We start from the raw sequence: 20417 nt of genomic DNA, 5'->3' as shown, positions 1-20417 counted from the left end.
ATTAAAATCTTTACTTTTGTAACCAGAAATTATCCTGCTCCCCTATTTTTTTTTATTATTTAATTTCACTTCTTTTTAAGAATTAATTTAGGTTTTCCCAGTTTCAGGAAATGTTTGCTGCTCCTTCTTTCCTAGAGCTTAATGTAATAAAAAAAATCATCTTCATCATTATATATACATATATATATGTACGAATTACAAAAATAAATACCTAAGTATATACTCAATGTACAAAATTCAAATGGTTTAAAGCAGAGTGATAATAATTACAGTCTCTTTTTACTATTCCAAATTCCTTCCCCAGAGTTAGGAATGATTGCTAAATATATTACAGGAAATACCCCTAGATATTTGTCCTCACACAACCCCACCCGCATGTACACAGAACGCACACACCTAGACACATACGGGTATATATATTCATGGTTTTAAATGGTCAGGTTTTTATTTTTAAATGCATACAAATGGAATTATTCTGTATGTAATTCTTTGTGATTATTTTTCCCTTTCTTTAGTATGTCTTGAAGACATTTAAAATATTACAATTATAGATTTCCTTCATTATTATCAATTTCTGTATGAAATTAATAAATAATATATTAATCATTATTTTTTTTGCATTCAATCCTTGATTGGCAGACATTTCAGTTTTCCAAATCTTTCGTTACTACAAATAAGGCTTCAGAGAACTTTTTTGTAAAAATATCTTTGTACTGATGAGCCAGATATGTTTGTAGGATAGATTTTTTGAAGAGGAATAGTACCATCAAAATAGATATTTTATAAAATTTTATAGATCAATTTTTTCCTATTAAAAATACAATGATTTATACCCCCACCAATAGTGGATAAGAGTATCTATTTCCTTTCACACCTGCCAACCCCTAGATATATTATTCTTTTTGAATTTTATAAATCTAATAAGAGGAAATATTTAATTGTTTTAATTTACCTTCAGTATATTAGCATAATTGATAATAGTCTTATATATTCAATAGCCTTGTATATTTTGGGCTTGTCATGCATGATCATAATCTTTTTTGTTACCTCAAATTTTTATTTCAATTCTAGTTAGTTAACATAGTAATATTGGTTTTAGGAGTCGAGTTTAGTGATTCATCACTTACATGTAACACACAGTACCCATCACAAGTGCTCTCCTTAATCCCCGTCACCACTCATCCCATCACCCACCCACTTCCCCTCCATTAGCCCTCAGTTTGTTCTCTATAGTTAAGCGTCTCTTATGGCTTGCCTCCTTCTCTTTTTCTCCTCTTCCCCTATGTTCATCTGTTTTGTTTTTTTTTCTTCAATTCCACATATGAATGAAATTATATGGTATTTGTCCTTCTGACTGACTCATTGGCTTAGCATAATACATGTCTAGCTCCATCCCTGTCGTCGCAAATGGCAAGATTTAATTCTTTTTGATGGCTGAATAATACTCCACACAATTATATTCTTTATCCATTTTTCTATTGGATCAAGTGTTTCTTCTTTATTGAGTTGTAAATATACTTTATATATTATTAATATCAATCTTCTGCTTGTGTATTGCAGATATTCTTGTGTTTGTTCTTTTGGTGTATAACATTTTACATTTTGCTGCACTCAAATCTTTCAGACATATACCTATGTATTTTCAAATATCTGTCTTGTTTAGAAAGGCTTCCAAAAGCAAGATTATGAAGATGTTCTCCTATTTTATCTCTGTATATGTGTAAAGAGAGAGAGATCTTGCCACCCTTTTTTGATGGGACTCATATAGTTCTAAGGTATCACAAATCCTATCAAGTATTATTTCGTTAGGATTATCCTTCCAGCTTTATTGAGATATAACTAAGACATTAAAATTGTATACATTTGAAGTATCCAACATGATAACTTGATATAATTTGTGAAATAATTACCACTATCAAGCTATTAATGCATTTCTCATATCACATTATTACATTTTGTGTATATGTGGTGGAAACACTTAAAATGTACTCTCTTAGCAAATTTCAAGTATGACTTACAGTATTATTATTGTACCCTTTGCCTTAAATCCTCCCATTTCTTCACCCCCATAGCCCCTGGAAGTCACCATTACACTCTTTGCCTCTCTGAGTTCCAACTCTACTAGATTCCACATACAAGTCAGATTATATAATATTGGTCTTTCTGTGTCTGGCTTTACAGCCATTATGGAAAACACTATGAAATTCCTTCAAAAAATTAAAAATACAATTATCATATGATCCTGTAATCCCATGTTGAGTCATATATTCAAAAGAAACGAACTCAGTATCTGAAAGAAATACCTGCATACCCATGTTCATTGCTTTATTCACAATAGCCAATGTATGGAAATAACTGTCAACAGATGAATAGATAGATAAAATGTGATATATACATAATGGAATATCATTCAGCCATAAAAAAGAGGAGGAAATTCTGCCATTTGCAACAACAAGGATAAAGTTGGAGGACATTATGCTAAGTGAAATAATCCCATCAAGATTCAGTCAGCCCTTCCTCCCTAGCCCTCTATTAACTATCCCTCCTTTGTACTCTTACATATCTTTATTTCACACCAAGACATCTCATATTTACTTATCTGCATTTCTGTTCCCTCAGTATGCTATTTTTAAGTGCAGGAATTTTGTCTTATTCATGTTACTCCCTGTTCCTCATGTAATAATCAATGTCACATAGCAAATGTTCATTTACTATCTAATATCAGAATGAATAAAAATAAAATCAAAAGAAGTAGTTGTTACTTGGTCTTAAATTCATGCATTTATTGCTATGTATAAATAAAGGCTATCATATTTTGAAATGTGAATACTACTCCCATATTTTCATGTGTACTGATTGGAAAAAATGGGTCATCTTGTCTATGAGAACATTGTTGAAAACAATGTATTGGGTAGGTCTAAAAAATTAGAACTTTAAACATATCTAAGAATTTTATATATAAAAAATTATTCTTATTATATGGCATTATAGGGGTACCTGAGTGGCTCAGTGGGTTAAGCATCTGACTCTTAATTTCAGCTCAGGTCGCGATCTCATGGTTTGTGAGTTTGAGCCCTGTGTTAAGGTCTGTGCTGACAGGACAAAGTCTGCTTGGGATTCTCTATCTCCCTCTCTCTCATTTCCCCTCCCTTGCTCATGCTTGCTTGCTGCCTCTCTCTCTCTCAACAATAAATTAATAAACTTAAAAAAATAGAGAGATTGGTAATATGCTGGGTTAAATGGATCTACCAAATACCTAATGAGTACCTTAAGTACTGGATGTCTACCATTACTTAAGTCAGTGGACAAGCAAATTTAAGTCTTCTGGCTACATCCAATTTGATCTATCAAAGAGGATAATTCATAATCTTCTGCCATAATATTCAAATGAGTGTTAATATGATAATACTGATTCTTGAATAGGACTTTCTGCCTGAAGAGTCATAAATTAAAATAGTCCACAAATTGCACTGCTCTTATAATAGGAGATTGAAGTATGAGATGAGGAAATTAAAATTTATTCAAATAAAATTAACTGGAAAATATTTCTTCTATGTTATTTATAAATGAATCAGTTTGAAGTTAAAGTTGAACAATCTTTGAACCTTTAGTAACATTTTCAAAAGTAAAATTACAGTGTTTGCAGGGTTCAAAAATCCACCTATATGATTGGTTGTCATTCTAGAAAGCTTTATAATGGTCAGGGATACCCAGTAAGATCAAGAACAATGGACAGAAACTCCTTTGCAATACTCTGATAAAAATAGCGTAGCATAAACCCCAAGATCCCCTCTTTGAAAGCCCCAGACTTAAACAATCATATTGAATTCTATGTTTTGAATGTCACTTAACAAAGTCCCTAAGGGGATTTTCATTAACAGTCTTTTGCATTTCAAGAAATGACTTACTGTATAAGTTTAAAAGTTTAAAAACTTAAAAATACTTAGATAAGTAGATAGATAATAGCAACAATTCTAAATTTACTAGTACATTTGCTAAACTTTTTAAGATATTTGGAGAAAAATCCATATAGAAACTAGAAGTTTTTTCCATTCTTATTTAGCAGTGAACTATTTTCTATATAAGAAGTTATGAAAAACGGAAAGGTGCAGACTATATGTGAAGAAGACTTCTTCCTTCTTTAATGGAATAGAGCTATTCATAGTCTGGCTCTTGGAAGCCTTTGTGTTTTATCTGTGAGGTTAGGAGGAAGCAGCTCTTTGTGGGGGATGTGTCTCTTCACAGTACTTTTCTTCAAATTCTCCCAGGTATTCATAATAAATATTTTTCCAGACAGTGGTAAATATTTTTACATGAGCCCATGTGTTCACTGTGTAAATCACTGACAAATCCATGCATTTAAAGATTAGACTCCACCAATTGTTGGTTGCATAAATTTCCTGAGCTGTGTCTCTGTATATTAAATATATATCCCTAAAGAATTGAAAATGAAGTATAATGTACCCAAGTAAAACTCTCATTAGCAATGTGGGAAATAGGTGTTCAAGTGGAAAATGGAAAAATAAATCCACTCTTGACTAAAAGTTGCATGACATTACAAGTACAAAGAATTAGCTTTACTGACACTTATATGTATCTGTCATTTTAACTTCATTACCTCTTTAAAAACCCTATCTCCAAACACAATCACATTTTGAGGTACTTGGGGTTAGCATATCGATCTTGAGACAACAAAATTCAGCTCATAACAGTTTAGAAAGAAAATGTTCAGCTACACCAGAATTGAAACTCAACTATAGAAATCAGAGGCATTACACAAGATAAATTTTTCCTCTGAATTCTAACTTGGCCTCATACTCCTGTTCTGTACATGATCCACACCCCGATTACTAAAAACTTGTGTTGGCATGCAAGATAAAGCATAGTTTCCATCCCTGTTCCCACATACCAGCAATCTCTACAAAGTCAACTACAATGTTAAAATTAAATCTGTGTTGCTTCCTAAAAGCAGTCTGTCCTAACTCAGTCAATATCAATATCACAAACAGGAGCATTTTCTCTCCATTATGCCTCATGTCTGATGACCAACTTTTGCTACACCTATGTTCATAATACCTCTTGGGTTTGTCCCTGCTTCTGAACTGAAGCATAAAACACATAATGTCATTGTTCACTGTACCCTATCTAACACTTTCCAGTGGCTCTCAATTTCACTCTGATTACAGCCTAAATCTTCATGATGTTCTCAAAGTTTATAAACAATTCTCACTATTTTATTAACTATTTCACATACTTATATATCATGTGTTGTTTTTGTTTTGTTTTATTTTGTTACCTATGTCCCCAGACAGAGAGTAAACTACACTAAAGTAGTTTTTCTTTTTCATTCATTGCAAAATCTGAGAATATAAAATGTGACCTAGATCCTGATTGATGGCTGAAGATATTTTTGAATTAATCAAGATGAGGTCATTAGTTAGCTTTCCCATTGTAATTCTTCTCTCACTGAAATGATGTTATTCGAAAACAATCACCAGCAGAAAAGTGCCAACAAAATACAGGATGCTAACCACTTTTTTAAAAACACTAATCATGTGTTTACAAACCCTTCCTTTAAGCATTTGTGAGCCTCTATATTAGTGTCACTGCAATATTTTTCATTATTATGGGCAATATCTTAAGTCTGAAATATTTTACCATCTTTCAATATAATATTAACGAACCAGTGGTAGTTAAAATGTAGATTTAAATGATTTCAGATTGTAAAACAAAAGTAGTATTCTGATCTAAACTATCTTCTGATTATCTTTATCTATTAGTTGCTCATTTTTTTGTGAAAGACTCCAGCATAAGCCATCTGAAATTTCTAAATTCACTTCAAGTAAGTTCTATTATCAGTTTTGAAAACTGATCTTGAAACTGTCTCTCTCTCTTGTAGCTTCCTGTAAAACATTGGGAATATGAAATGTCATGGGAATGAGCTAGTGTCTCCTGCGAAGCCTCAGTTTTGATGTTTTTGTTTTCTACCCATGTATGTTAGGATAGCATCTCTATAAGTCTCCACATCAGAGAGTTAAACTACTGGGCATGTGCATATAAATACATAGTCAGCCTGTGATATTTTACCACTCCCCACACCAAACTTCTGTCTCACCATAGTCTTCTATATGAACCTAGAAAAAAAAAAAACTCAACTTAGATGTACCCAAGAGAAGCTGCTATGAGGAAAATAAACTTGCAGAGGACAATTTAAAAATAAAATTTTTTTCCAGCTTCCTAGTTTAAAAATATCATGCTTGTTGAGACTTGCAGTGATTAAAAATAGCCCTTAAGTAGAAAGATTGTGTTTTTTTAAGATCTGTTTATTCGAGATTTTATGTCAAAAATATTTAAGAATCAGCATTCATATTTCACCACTAAGGTCTTATAAGTCCTCAGAGTAAACCATCCCCTCTGCCCCCACCCCCACCACATATGTACAATATTAACCACTTCCTCAGTATGCTTTGAGATTCTGAGTTAGCATCAACCACTTTCTTAGTATGCTATGTAGGCTCAGAGTTCAGCTTTATTTTGAAAAAGAATAACTCTGTTTACAAGTTTTCCTATACAAAACTTGGCTAGAAACCCAAAGCCAGCGGTCTTTTCATGAAATAGCCCTTATTGGCAAATGTACGGCAAAGAAACTCTTGTTCGTAAAATGTTGGTATGAAATAGAAGTGTAAGTTTAAATGAACAGTTTTAAAGTCTATTGATTTGTAACTTTATGACTCAAAGTTTAATTGAAAACAATTTAAATTTAGTAAGTACCGGCTTCACTGGGAATTTTTAGTGGTAAGATAGAGATGTACCTCTACATTCCTTAGAAGGTCACTATTTAATACATTGGCCAATTCAAACTTTTTTTAGTTCTTTATCTCTTTTTCTAGGAAGTACCCATTCTTTAATGAACTTGTTCATCTTCTTACTTGTAATGCTTATATTTCTTTAATAGCTCCTTAAAATATGAGGATAAAGTGTTAGCCCAAGCATGACCCCATCTGAGACACTGTGCAGAAGTCACAATAACCACAGAAGGTACTTTCTCCTGGAAAAAAAAATTCAAATATGCTTAACAACATTTTTTCTCTGCTTTTGATTTGCAGCTGAAAGAGAAAAAGGAAAGTTTACATGTTCCTCCTAGTCTTTAAAATACACACAAACTCTTAAAACAGCATATTTAATTCTAGCCAAGATTTACTAAGTCAAGAGGCTCTTAAGGACGTGCCAAAAGCCTGTATGTAAAAAATTAATAGGAAACCTTAGGCATGCCCTTGGCTCCTGAGGAGTGGGAAACTGAGTCACATTACCATGGCTTCTCAGAGTCATCTTACTGTGTCTCTCCTAGGTTGGCAGGGATAGTTCCTGGCCAGGAACTCAATTCTGGCCACTGTCAAACCTCCACACATGGTTAACAGGAGAAGGGAGGAAGAGACAGGTTTTCATATTGCCAATTCTGGATGATTACCAAGATCACATTTCAACTGGCACATTTCACAGGTGTCTTGTGTGACAAAACTGCCTATGATGTTGTGATCCAACGAATAATAATTTCTTATAAGGTCAGATGCAATGCCCAGAGTCACCAATTCATGATTGAACCTAGCCCATTTTCACTATCAAGTTGCAAGTGAATGGAGAAATATTTGTAAATTGCTTTGAGCTATGTAATGCCTCGATGCAGAAATGTGCATTGGGAAGGAAGATGGGAAGGAAGAAAGAATTAATAACATTTTTGTGCTTGGTACTGTGATAATTACTTTTCATATTTTGTTTCATTTTATTCTTTTAAAAAAAGGGCAGCTATTTTTATAATCTTCATCGTACAGACAGGTCTTTCTGGCTCTGGAGCCTAGATCCTTTATAGAACACCAGATTATTCTTTCTATGAACCAGAAGATTCTGGTGTTATCTGTTACTACTTAACCCAAGCTAAAAGGAGTACTTGTTGGTTTCCTTATAGGTCTACTTATTGGCACAGGCAATATGAGTGTCTAGCCTGCAAATGGCAATGCCACGTCAGCTTTGGCAGCGTCAGGTGGCTTATATTATACTGTCCAGGCATAGACAGGTGAAGATCCCAGGAAATCATGGCCAAGTCTGGGAGTGAGGCATAGACAAGTTCAGACCATGAGACTCCTGCAAATTCCATGGGGCACTGAAAACTATTTTAGAGGAAAAGAGAAAAGAATCACATTGCTTTCATCCATTTATTGATGTATCCAAACATACATTTATTTCTCATTCATTAAACAAATATTATTTGTGAACCTACATGTGCCAGACATTAGTAGGCATTGAGAATGCAGAGATGAATATGACAAGTATAGTTTCTGCCCTTATGTAACTAGTAGTCTATTAGGGGAGAACAACATTAAAAAAATTATCCAAATAAGTGTATTTGTGCAGTCTTTGTAAAGGTTAATGAAGGAGAATATCAGAAGCTATATAACAATGCCCACAGGCAATCTACACTAGCCTAGATGTTCCAGGCAGACTGACTAAGGAATGGGAGATAAAGAGGGAAGGAGTGTGAATGTATGGAGGGGGAGAAAGGTATGGATAATATTGCAGACAAAGGGGCACCCTGCAGGGTGATTCTGTGGTGAGGGAGCTGGACTAGAGCACAGAGAACAAAAGGCTAGAGGTACAAGAAACTCAGGAAAGTGGTGAGCAGCGGCCAGGTCGCACACATCCTCATTAAGAAGTTGTTTTCCTCCTAAACACTGCAAGCTTTTAAACGGCTTTAAGCAGAGGAAGTGTCGTGAGTAGAGTTGCATTTTGGAAAGATCACTTTAGGTGCTGGGTTTAGAATAGAGTGGGGCAAAAAACTAAAGAATTTCAGACAGGAAATGACAGCAGCTTGGGTCAGAGCAATGGGAGCAGAGCAGGAAATAGAAGTGGGGAAACCCTTCTCTTAGCGCTTGCTTGCAGATGTGGAGGGAGGGAAAGGGGCCCGGAGGACTGAACCCCGGTCACACCCTGCAGAAGAGGTGAGATAGCACTGAGGAATGCACAGATTCTCATTAAATATGATGCCTGCGCTCATCTTCCCATGTCCTGAGCATTTGTCTCCTTTAGAGGGGAAAATTGTTCCACAGCCCTGAGGATCAGTCCTCTACTTGACCCTCTAGAATTTCTGCCTTGTCTGGGAAGTTCGAGAAAAGCTAAACTAAACTGCAAAACAAACAACCCAAGGGGTTCTTTTTTTCTTTCTTTCTTTCTTTCTTTCTTTCTTTCTTTCTTTTTTTCTTTCTTTCTTTCTTTCTTTCTTTTTCTTTCTTTCTTTCTCTCTTTCTCTTTCTCTTTTTTCTTCCCCCCCATTTCCCCTCATATATGTCCAAGCTACTATCTCTCACCCCATGTAAAATTTCTCTTCTCTCTCAATCATTTAAGCTTGAGACGTTCTTGTAATTCCCTTTAGAAAACGCTAAGTAACAGAGGATAGGCAGCAGAAATAAATACTTCTTTCTCTTTGGAGGGGACTAGTTCCTTCACAGTTATTTGTTATATAGATCATGATATACAGAGTCTACAATAATCTCAGGCACTTATAAGAACAGAAGAAAGAAAAGAAAAGCCCTCTTGACCGCGAAGCCCTTTGGAACTGAATATTTAGCTTTTATTTCATCCAATTTTTAGAGCTTGGTTACACGAGTATTATTGATTTCATGTCTTTCATGGTCTACATAAAAGAATGCAGAATGGTACAAGGCGATGGTAGTGGTACTGACATACCCCAAAACTGTAATTACTGGGTTGGGATTATAGCCATGCAACTTTGACTTCATTATAAGGGGCTGACTTCAGTCCTGAGCTCCGGCCCCTTACCCCACAGTCCCAGTCAGCACCACATCTGATAGGGAACTAAATCTGCCTCTGCCGCTAACTAGTTTTGTGGCTCTGGAAAATTCATCTGACCTCCATGGACCTTTCCTGCTTGTAAATGAAAAGGTGAGCCTTGATGATTTTTGAAGTATCTTCCACTTCTAACTTTCTAAGGAAGACAAATCTTTGTATGTCTGAGAGATGAATCATGTGTGAGCCTATGTTGATAATTCAGCTGTTCGATCACGTGCATCTTAAGTGTTAGAAGCAAATATCATCTATTTCTCTCTCCTTTGAGACATAAAAGCAGATAAGTAATGAGCCAAGCATTTACAATTTTAAGATTCCAGGCATTGAGCTGTTTGCTAATATGCAGGCCATACCTCTCTGCCCCCTCTCATCCATTGTGGTCTGTCGCCCATCTTTAGACATGCCTCCTCCAGGGCATGTCTCTTTTGGCATGAGTTCCTCTTTTGGCAGAAATTTTCTCAGGTCGATCCACTGAGGAAATGCTCCCAAATTAAAACCAAACAGCCCTCTCCTGTTCTTAAAGATCATCTTAGCAAGGGGGAAAGTAATCTGATTTCCTGTTCAAAAATATTACCTATAAAGTTGTCATTGACAGATAGACTGAATTATTGCAGTGTTATTTACATTTAAAATAGGAGCTATTAACACCAGTGGGTTGCTTAATGATCAGGCAGCAATGAGAAATGTGTAGGAGCAGGCCGTTGCCTGTCCACTGCCTGGGGCAACACTATCTGCTTCCAAAATACATCCTAAGAACAGAGCTTACAGATTCCCATTATTTAATGTTGTTTTGGCTCTATAAGGAAGGGACACCATAGCGGAGAGAGAGGTGCAAACCTTCTACACTGTAGCATTAGGGATGGTGGGGGGGAGGAAGATGTGCAAGAATCATTAAATGTAAGTGACTGCCTGTTTGTCACCCTTTGGAGAGAAGAGCAGCCAGGGAAATAAGTACAGTCACTCTCCTCTAAAATAGACTTTTATTAACAGCCACCGAAACAACAAAATTACTATTCTCTGTAATCAGTACTCAGTGACATTCTTAGAGATTGCTTTTAAAATTTCAAGTATTGCCTAAATGTCAAATACATACCAGATTTAAAAGTCTTGGTCCAGGTGTACCTGGGTGGTTCAGTTGGTTAGCCTCTGACTCTGGATTTTGGACGAGGTCATGATCTCACAATTCATGGGTTCAAGACCCTGCTTGGGATGCTCTCTCTCTCCACTTTCTCTTCCTATCCCTCTCCCTCTCCCTCTCCTTCTCTTTCTCTCAAATAAACTAAAACAAAAGTCTTGGTTCCAAAAACAAAAAGGAAAAAGAAAAAAAGAATGAAAAAAAACTTATTAATTTTATATTGCTTTCATCTCAAAATAAAATTCCAGATGTTTTATTAAATTAAATCTATTATTAAGATTAATTTCACCTGTTTTTTTTTCTCTTTTTAAAAATGTGTCTATTAGAAAATTTAAAGTTGTACATATGTTTCCATTCTATTTCATGGGACAGCACCGCATTACACTGAGGAAAGTTGATGTCTACACTCACTGGGCAAGCTAAACAAGTTGAGCATTTAATGTGAAACAAATGCAAAGAAATACAGAAAGCTACTGTATTAAAGAAGCTACTATATCAAAGAAGTTTAAACATCTTCATAAACTACCAATTTCTCTCTTAAATGTGTCAGTTACATCTTACTGTGAGACTCATATCTTGAATGGTAGGAAAAATAATCAATGTGGACTCTGTCGACATTTGGGTGATCCATAAATTTTAGGAACTTAAGCCTCAGGGGGGGAAGAAAAAAACCTTAAAGGTTATAGAATTTAGGAATTTTTAAGCTAGAATCAGAGATTTGTTTATTCCATAACCAATTAATCCATTATTTCAACTCAAATAAAGTTATAATTAGATTGTCACGGACACATTTTTATCACACCTACATTTTCAAAGTACAATTCCCTGCACAGTAAGCCCTACGAATGCGCTGCAAAGAGGTTCTTCCTTTGGAAATAGCTATTACTATGACCATTCATTTAAAAAGATATTCAGGGGCAACTGGGTGGCTTAGTTGGTTAAGCATCCAACTCTTGATTTCTGCTCAGGTCATAATCCCAGTCATCGAGCGCCGAGTCGTGCTGAGCATGCTTAGGGTTCTCTCTCTTGCTCTCAATCTCTCTCTGCCTACCTCCTGCCATTCATGTTCTTTCTAAAATAAATTTTAAAAAATATTAAAAGGGTATTAAAATTATCTTTAGTTGTGAATTTGCACAATGCAAACAAAAGCAGATTTGCAAAACGGGCAGCAATAACCTCTAGGAGAAAAACCCGTATCTCTTAACAAAGAATTATAGTGTTATTTGATCTAAACTGATTCAATGTGACATTGACATAAGAATTCACACATTCACAGTAGATTTGGTTTTGTGGTTATTGTGTGAAGAGGATTTTTTAAAAATTTTTTTAAATGTTTATTTTTGAGAGGGAGAGACAGAGACAGAGCATGAATGAGAGAGGAGCAGAGAGAGAGGGAGACACAGAATCTGAAGGAGGCTCTAGGCTCCAAGCTGTCAGCACAGAGCCTGATTCAGGGCTCGAACTCATGAACCGTGAGACTCTGACCTGAGCTGATGTGGATGTTAAACCGACTGGGCCACCCAGGAGCCCCTGTGTGAAGAGGATTTTTAAATGAAATCTCATCTTAAAACATCAAACCAATCTTTCCTGGTGTAAGGGAGAATAGCTAATCACATATTTCACAGCATTGTATAGACACAGTAAATTTACTTCTCAATATATTACCTTGATATAAAAGTCATGGTCTAGGAGCACTTGGTGGCTCACTCAGTCGGCTCAGGTCATGATCTCACAGGTAGGTTTGAGCCCCACGTTGGGCTCTGTGCTTACACCTCAGAGCCTGGAGCCTGCTTCGGATTCTCTGTCACCCCTCTCTCTCTCTCTGCCCCTCCCCTGGTTGTGCTCTGTTTCTCTTTCTCAAAGATAAATAAACATTTAAAAAAAATTTTTTTAAGTCATGGTCTACCTTTCTTTTTAAAAAAATTTTGTCTTCTTTACTTTGTTCCTGCTACAGACTAAACTTTTATACTCCACTCCACCCCTACAATTCATATGTTAAAACCTAATCCTCAAACTGATGATGTTTGGAGGTGAGGTCTTTCCCAGGTGATTAGGTCAAGGATGGGATTAGTGAATGGGATTAGTGCCCTGATAAAAGAGGCCCCAGAGTAATCCCTCTTTCGACCCTGTTAGCTTACAGTCAGAAGACTGTTTATGAGCCCAGAAGTGGCTTCTCAGCTTCCAGAACTGGGAGCAATAAATATTTGTTGTTTATAAGACCCGCTATCTATGATATTCTGTTATAGCAGTCTGAATGTGCTGATAATTCCCTTGTGAGTTGAAAATGTATAACTAATAAAACCCATGGCCAGATATCTTCAGTCTCACAGTTCTCAACCTTAGAGGTAAGAGCAATTCAAGACCATGAAGGAGATTAGTCATCAGCTGAGATTTTTCTAATAGGAGAAGGGATAAATAACATGATTGGTAGCTAGAAAGTGTGTGTGTGTGTGTGTGTGTGTGTGTGTGTGTGTGTGTACAGAAAGAGACAGACAGAGAGAGATTTTTTTTTTTTTTTTACAGAGAGAGAGCGTGAGTGAGTGGGGAGGGGCAGAGGGAGCATGTGAGAGAAAGAGAGATCTACAGAGAGAGACAGAGACAGAGAATCTTAAGCAGACTCTATGCCCAGCATAGAGACCCGACTCCAGGCTCGATCCCACAACCGTGATATCATGACCTGAGCCAAAATCAAGAGTTGGAGGTTCAACTGACTCAGCCACCCAGATGCCCCTATATACATTTAATAGTATATTAAAACAGGAAACATTAATCTGATATTTATATTTCTAAGTGTGTCCTTTTCTTTGCCGTGAAAACAAATAATTTCCATACCAAAGCTATAAATTAATTCCACCACAGTTGAAAAATAGGAATGAGAAAGTTGTATGAACTACTTTTTCTTGGGGGTGGAGCTAGTAACTTACCCTCTCAAAAACCTGAAAAACATAAACTAAAAAACTACTTCTAAAACTTAAATAGCCCACTCCCCCCAAAAAATTTTATGAATTTTTTGGTTATTTATTCTTCAAGCATTGCCTGTTAACACAGTCACAGTCAATACTTATTTTGTTGCTACTTCAGGTCTTATACATAAACTGGGGATCAGTATTTTATCTCAGTGTTTATATAAACCAGGAGAGTAGACATCTAATAATCCAGCAAGAGTCAGAAATCAGTACTTAAATTTGCAAGAAAGTTAAGGTAAATAGTTCTTTTTTCTTATATCACCATCAAGTTGATTTACTGAGAACATAATTTTCTTCCAAGTTCATAGGACATACTAATAAAGCCAGTTATATAGTGTGCTATATATCTTTGACTTCTTTTAGAAAGGATATTTTATTGTTTGTTCTTTTTTTTTTTTTTTAATTTTTTTTCAACTTTTTTTTTAAATTTATTTTTGGGACAGAGAGAGACAGAGCATGAACGGGGGAGGGGCAGAGAGAGAGGGAGACACAGAATCGGAAACAGGCTCCAGGCTCTGAGCCATCAGCCCAGAGCCTGACGCGGGGCTCGAACTCATGGACCGCGAGATTGTGACCTGGCTGAAGTCGGACGCTTAACCGACTGCGCCACCCAGGCGCCCCCTGTTCTTATTTTTTTAGCCCTCAGCCATATGTTTAGACTCAGCCTCTTCTTCTATGCTAAACAGCAGTATTAAAGCCATAAAATAACCTAGGCACAATTTTGAAAACAGTAGGTAAATTTTGTCTTTCTACTGTGGCTATTTATATATTTACTAACTCATTCTAAAAATATTTCTCCAGAATCTTCTTCATACCAGAAACTCTGCAAAACAGAGATAATGTATCAATGAAGAGTTAACTATAGGGACACCTGGGTAGCTCAGTCGGTTGAGCATCCGACTTCGGCTTAGGTCATGATCTTGCAGTTCATGAGTTTGAGCTCCATGTCCAGCTTGCTGCTGTCAGCCTGTCAGCGCAGAGCCACTTAGGATCATCTGTCCTCCTCTCTCTAACCCTCCCCTGCTTGCACTCTCCCAAAAATAAACAAATATTTTTAAAAAAAGAGTTAACTATAATATTATGGAATATAATTGATGCTGCTATATGTACACATAGAGAAAACCCACCACTGTGAAGGGTGTTTCTGGAAGGCTTTTTCAGGAGGAAGCCTGGCCAGAGCAGAAAAAGATGGCATGGTTATTGGAGTGGCCGAGTGAGGAGGTAGCATGTTTGGGACAGAGGACTATGGCGATGAGAATGTCTGCATGAAGGGAAGAAAGGTGAAGGGTGACAGAAGATATAATTTCCATTCTCTAGTTGCTTCACATACAAAGTTTTGCCTTCCTCATTTAACTAGCAATTCCACAGTGATTACTGATTATCGATAATGTTCTTGTTATGCATTAATTCTACAATTTCACAAGGAAAAGATGATATGTACTTTGTTATTATTGACATCTCTCTGGTGGAATTGACTGATGCTTATGATGTTTTGGATTCCCTTCAAATCTAAGTATTGGGCAGTATCTGAATGCTGACATTTAGTACCCGAAGGTATTATCATCTTTTAGATAATGAGTGAATGTTCCAAATCCTCAACCCAAATAATGTTCTCAATATTTAAAAGTTTAGCTACCTTTTGAGGTCAATATTTCAGTGACACTGTGAAAAACTACCTCAAAAGAGGCTCCTTGTGTCTCCCTGCCCAGTGATTCCTGCCTCCACAATATCCCGGGATGGAAAATTTTGTCTTGCCCTTAGTTCTGGTTGGAAGACATCTCCTTCTCTGGGCAGACTTGTAACTTGTGCAGACACAACAGAAGATCATTGCGATAAAAATGAAATATTGAGAATATATCAATTTCAAGAACTTACATCAGAAAGGCTTCTCTAGCCCTTTGCTACATGAGAATCCTTTCTTCAGCAAGCTGAGAAGGTAGATATCACTTGGATGCCATTTATTTACAAGGAGAAAGAAAAAGGAAGTTTCTTTGCCACCCTTTGGACTCTGCTTTTTCACTTTCAACTAACTAAATAAATGGTATCCTGAAAATTAGGACTTTCAAATTAAATATTATATGTTTTATATAACCTTACTGCTCTTAAATCCTGGGACTAGGTATGAAAATATTCCCTTTTTGAATTCCAGTGGTGACTTTTGAATTCCTCTGGGATTAGACAATGAGGTACCTACGGAAGTGTCCAGAATATGTATCATGGTCTTAACTGAATTTAGTAAGAGGAAAAAAGTTCAAACTGTCTTCAGCTTTCAGCAATGTTTTGGGCAAAGTAAAATTACTGTGACAGAAACATAAGTAAATATTTTGACTACATTTCTTATACGTATTATGCACCAAAATTGCATTATAAATGTTTGGAGGTGGTTAAATAGTTACTCACAGTTGGCAATAATATGTCCAGATGATGTGAAACAGATAGGTTCTGCTTGTTATCAAATGGACTTTCTACCACTAGAGAAGAATTTAGAAAGAAATTCGTGAGCATTTGCAAACCTCCTCATAGCTTTTATTTATTTCTACTGAAAGTCTAGATACCAAAAATAAAGAGCCAGTGTGTGTGATTATCATTATCTTTATTATTACTAAGATTGTGACTCTATTTACTATCAAGTGTGGAAGCCTCTTGTCTGTCTGAATTAAGAAATCACATCCCTATTTTAGGATAGAGAGGGCGCCAGCATTAAAGGCTGAGGACATGACGACTGCTTGCCCTTTCTCCTCCCTGAGTCCGTATAGATCAGGAAACTCAGAGGAGAGACAGGACTAGTGGGGAGAAGCCAGGGTGGGAAGGCACAGTTCTTTCAGCCCTGGGACCTAAATTGCTGCCATTCGTTATCTTTTATCATTTCCTAAACGCAAACGAAAGATTAAGGTGAGTCCAATTAGCTGTCATTTTGTATGAATTCTTTCGTGTCATAACCAGCCCATTCCCAGTTTAATGGAAGCAGCTCTAGAGGGGCAGTCTGGTTCTGCTGCTAGGAAAGCAGATATGTAATTATGGATATTCCAGGGGAGCAGGATTGAGAGTTATTGGATTACTGTCCATAGGACTGCCTTCCGAATCGTACTGTCTTGGTGGAGGGAAGGTTGGAATGGATACTGGTGCTGACATAGGAAACTTAATTGACACTGAATCCCTTCTACAAGCTAGGCTTATTACAAAATTTGCCTTGAATTTTATAGTCAGATTATGCACGCATAACTAACTCCTAAACACTATGTTCACATTTTGTGATATTTAACGATTACTACTTGTGAAATGTCAAGCAGAGAAAGACAAATTCCATATGATTTCACTTCTATGTGGGATCTATAAAACAAAACAAATGAACAAACAAAACAAAATAGAAACAGACTTATAAATACAGAGAACAACCTGGTGGTTGCCAGAGGGGAAGGAGTGGGGGAATGGGCAAAATAGAAAGAGGGGATTAAAAGGTACAGATTTCCAGTTATAAAGAAGTAAGACATGGGATACAATGTAAAGCATAGGGAATATAGTTAATAAAAAAATAATAAATAAAGTACTGAAAATCTTTTAGAGACAATCCCTAATATGCAGATTATATTACAGAAGCTTATAACTGGATGAAATGGAATTTGGGGATGTATTTGCCTTTTGGAACTGAGTGACACTGATTATTGAGAATTAAAAATACAATTTGCTTGAACCTATCAATATATGTGGCGTAATGTATGTTCATAATCACATAAGAGAACAAAACTTTGAAACTACTTTTAGAGTGTTTCAATTTTATGAATAGTGAACAATACTTATCCACTGTGTAGAAACTAAAAGTGATTTAAAAAATATTTCTAGAGGCGCCTGGGTGGCTCAGTCAGTTGAGCGTCCAACTTCTGATCAGGACATGATTTCGCAGTTCATGAGCTCAAGCCCCACATAGGGCTCTGTGCTGACAGCTCAGAGCCTGGAGCCTGCTTCGGATTCTGTGTCTCCCTCTCTCTCTGCCCCTTCCCCACTCATGCTCTGTCTCTCTCTGTCTCTCAAAGATGAATAAATGTTAATAAATATTTTTAAAAACATTTATAGTTCATTGGCATGCATTTTTAACTTTAATGTTTTCTTGTACCAGAGTCCAAAATTGGTATTTTCTTCCCAAAGTTTGTACATCATCAATAGTTTTATATACAAGGAAACAATTTCTTGAGATTGGTTTATCTTTTCATTTTAGTTTTTTTAACATTTGTTTATTTTCGAGAGACAGACAGAGTGAGAACAGGAAAGGGGCCAAGAGAGAGGGAGACATAGATTCTAAAGCAGGCTCCAGGCTCTGAGCTGTGAACACAGAGCCCGATGTGGGGCTTGAACTCACGAATAGCGAGATCATGACCTGAGCTAAAGTCAGATGCTCAACCCACTGAGCCACCCAGGTGCCCCAATCTTTTTTTTTTTTTTTTTTTTAACATTCTTCATCAGAGATGCATGTCTCCAATTACACAAAAGAGCAAGGTAGGGAAAGAAGATCGTTATTATCCTCTTTTAAAACAGTCTCAAGAGCATTAAAGAGTGCTGAAGACCATGGTTGCTACATCCAGACCTTGCCCCTCTTTCAATTGATTCTCTTGGAATTGAGCCACATTTCTTTAAAATGAATTTGAAATCCGCTGCCTCTGTGTTCCTTGTAAGAATGAATTTTCCAAGGAAAATCTTCAATAGCTGCTAAACTTGACATTTAATCTGGACTAAAGCAACCTTCTCACCCTACAATCAAGCAACACAGTGGATCCCCTAAGAAGTTCCCCGGACTAGTTCATGTTACATGAAGAAGGAGAAGCTGCTAACTTTGTAACTCCTGGAAAAAAGCTCCAGAGTGTAAAGGATCCTCCTCCTTAATTTTGAGGTTCATGCCTTCAGCCAAGCCTTTTTTTGGAACTTACATGAGTGGTTAGAGCCTGATTAGATGGACCCCTAAGCCTTGAGCCATGTTCAGCATTTAATTCCATTGAGTAGACATTCATTGACATCTCACATCTAGTACTGGGGCTAGAGATTATGTGATGAAAATTAACAGCCCCTTCTCAGGTATCTCACTACAACCCATAAGTAAAATGCAGGAGATAAAGGGAATAAGTGCAACCGTAAATGACTGTTCAAGGTACAATATCAGCACTGAGTGAAAAAAAGGGCAATTGACTGTAGGAGTGGCCAGGAGAATTAGCAGCTGGGTTGGCGGACCAACCTTCACTATGAAGAAATGGGAGATACACAATCCCAGACAAAGCAACAGCATATGCAAGCCTACAATCATCAGGAAGATCCAGACCCAGTCAGAGCATGAATGGTTTGTATGTCTGAAGTATAACTATGCAAGCTGAGGGAAAGGGGACAGGGGCCATAGGGCTTTTTCCGGGAGACTGTGAAATAGCAGTGCAGAGTATTAAAAGAGAAGGAGACACAATTCCATTTGCTATTTGTGAGGATCTTCTCAGCAGTCTGGTGCAAAGGTTAGAAGGAGCGCTCAGAGGCTGATAGTCATGGGCAGAAAACGGGCTAATTTTCCTAGTTTAAGCCTGAAATAATGACATCTGATGTTATGATAATATATCATGACAATCTGAATGAAGGAGTGGTATTGAAACAAACCAAGGAGATAATTACAAGAGAAAGAAGCCGGCTTGATAGGCCTAGTAACAGCTGGGAGGTGGATCATTCTGAATGTGCTTGTGGCCTCAGCAAAATAGGGACAGACATTTTAAACAACTTCGCTGAGGTAAAATTGACATGCAAGAAACTGCAAATGCTTAAAGTGAATACTTGGACAAGTTTTTATTACATGGGTACATATTGTGTGAAAATATCTGTTACCCCACAAGTTGCCTTTTGCCCTTTTATAATTTTTCTCTGCCTCTTCTCGGGAAACTGCTGATCAATTTTCTGTCACTGTAAATTAGTTTGCATTTTCTAGAGTTTATATACATGCAATTATACCATATGTGCTTTTTTTTTCCTCCAGCTTTTCATTCGACATACTTATTTTGAGATTCAACTGTGTGTGCACAACAATGGTTCCTTCCTTTTTATTGCTGAGTATTCTTCCATAGTATGGTCATGCCACATTTTGTTTATCCATCCAGGAGTCCATGGATATTTGAACTGTTTTTGTTTTTGGCTATTACAAACGAAACTACTATGACATTTGTATGCAAGTCTTTGTATGGACAGATGCCTTCTTTTCTTTTGGGTAAATGCCTGAGATTGGAATGAGTTCATCACATGATAAATGTAGGTTCAAATTTTTTTAAATTGAAATTGTTTTCCAAAGCTGGTTACATTTTGATGGTTAACATAAGAGAGTTCCAGTTTCTCCAAATTCCTACTAACCCATATCGTGGTTTATCTTTTTTATTTTAGCCATTCTAATAGGTGTGTAGTGTTATTTTGCTGTGGTTTTATTTTGCATTTCCCTGATTACAGAG

The 20417-nt window shown here is 36.6% G+C and overlaps 1 protein-coding gene across 6 annotated transcripts in view; it reads left to right on the top strand.

Moving 5' to 3' along the window:
• Positions 1-20417, top strand: part of TRPC4 (transient receptor potential cation channel subfamily C member 4) — a 201140-nt gene that overhangs the window by 112063 nt on the left and 68660 nt on the right. The window contains exon 1 of one of the 6 annotated variants that reach the window (XM_040448278.1): positions 20119-20223. The exons of the other annotated variants lie outside the window; for them this stretch is intronic. Within the exon in view, the coding sequence (XP_040304212.1) occupies positions 20215-20223 (9 nt within the window). The 5' untranslated portion in view covers positions 20119-20214. Of the gene's footprint in view, positions 1-20118; positions 20224-20417 lie in introns of those variants that run through there. 6 annotated transcript variants of the gene reach the window in all.

The sequence above is a fragment of the Herpailurus yagouaroundi genome, unplaced genomic scaffold (assembly GCF_014898765.1).
Source record: "Herpailurus yagouaroundi ecotype Mexico unplaced genomic scaffold, PumYag 197, whole genome shotgun sequence".
Lineage (NCBI taxonomy): Eukaryota > Metazoa > Chordata > Mammalia > Carnivora > Felidae > Herpailurus > Herpailurus yagouaroundi.
Note: the sequence above shows the minus strand (reverse complement) of the source record. Positions and strands in the feature narration are given on the sequence as shown.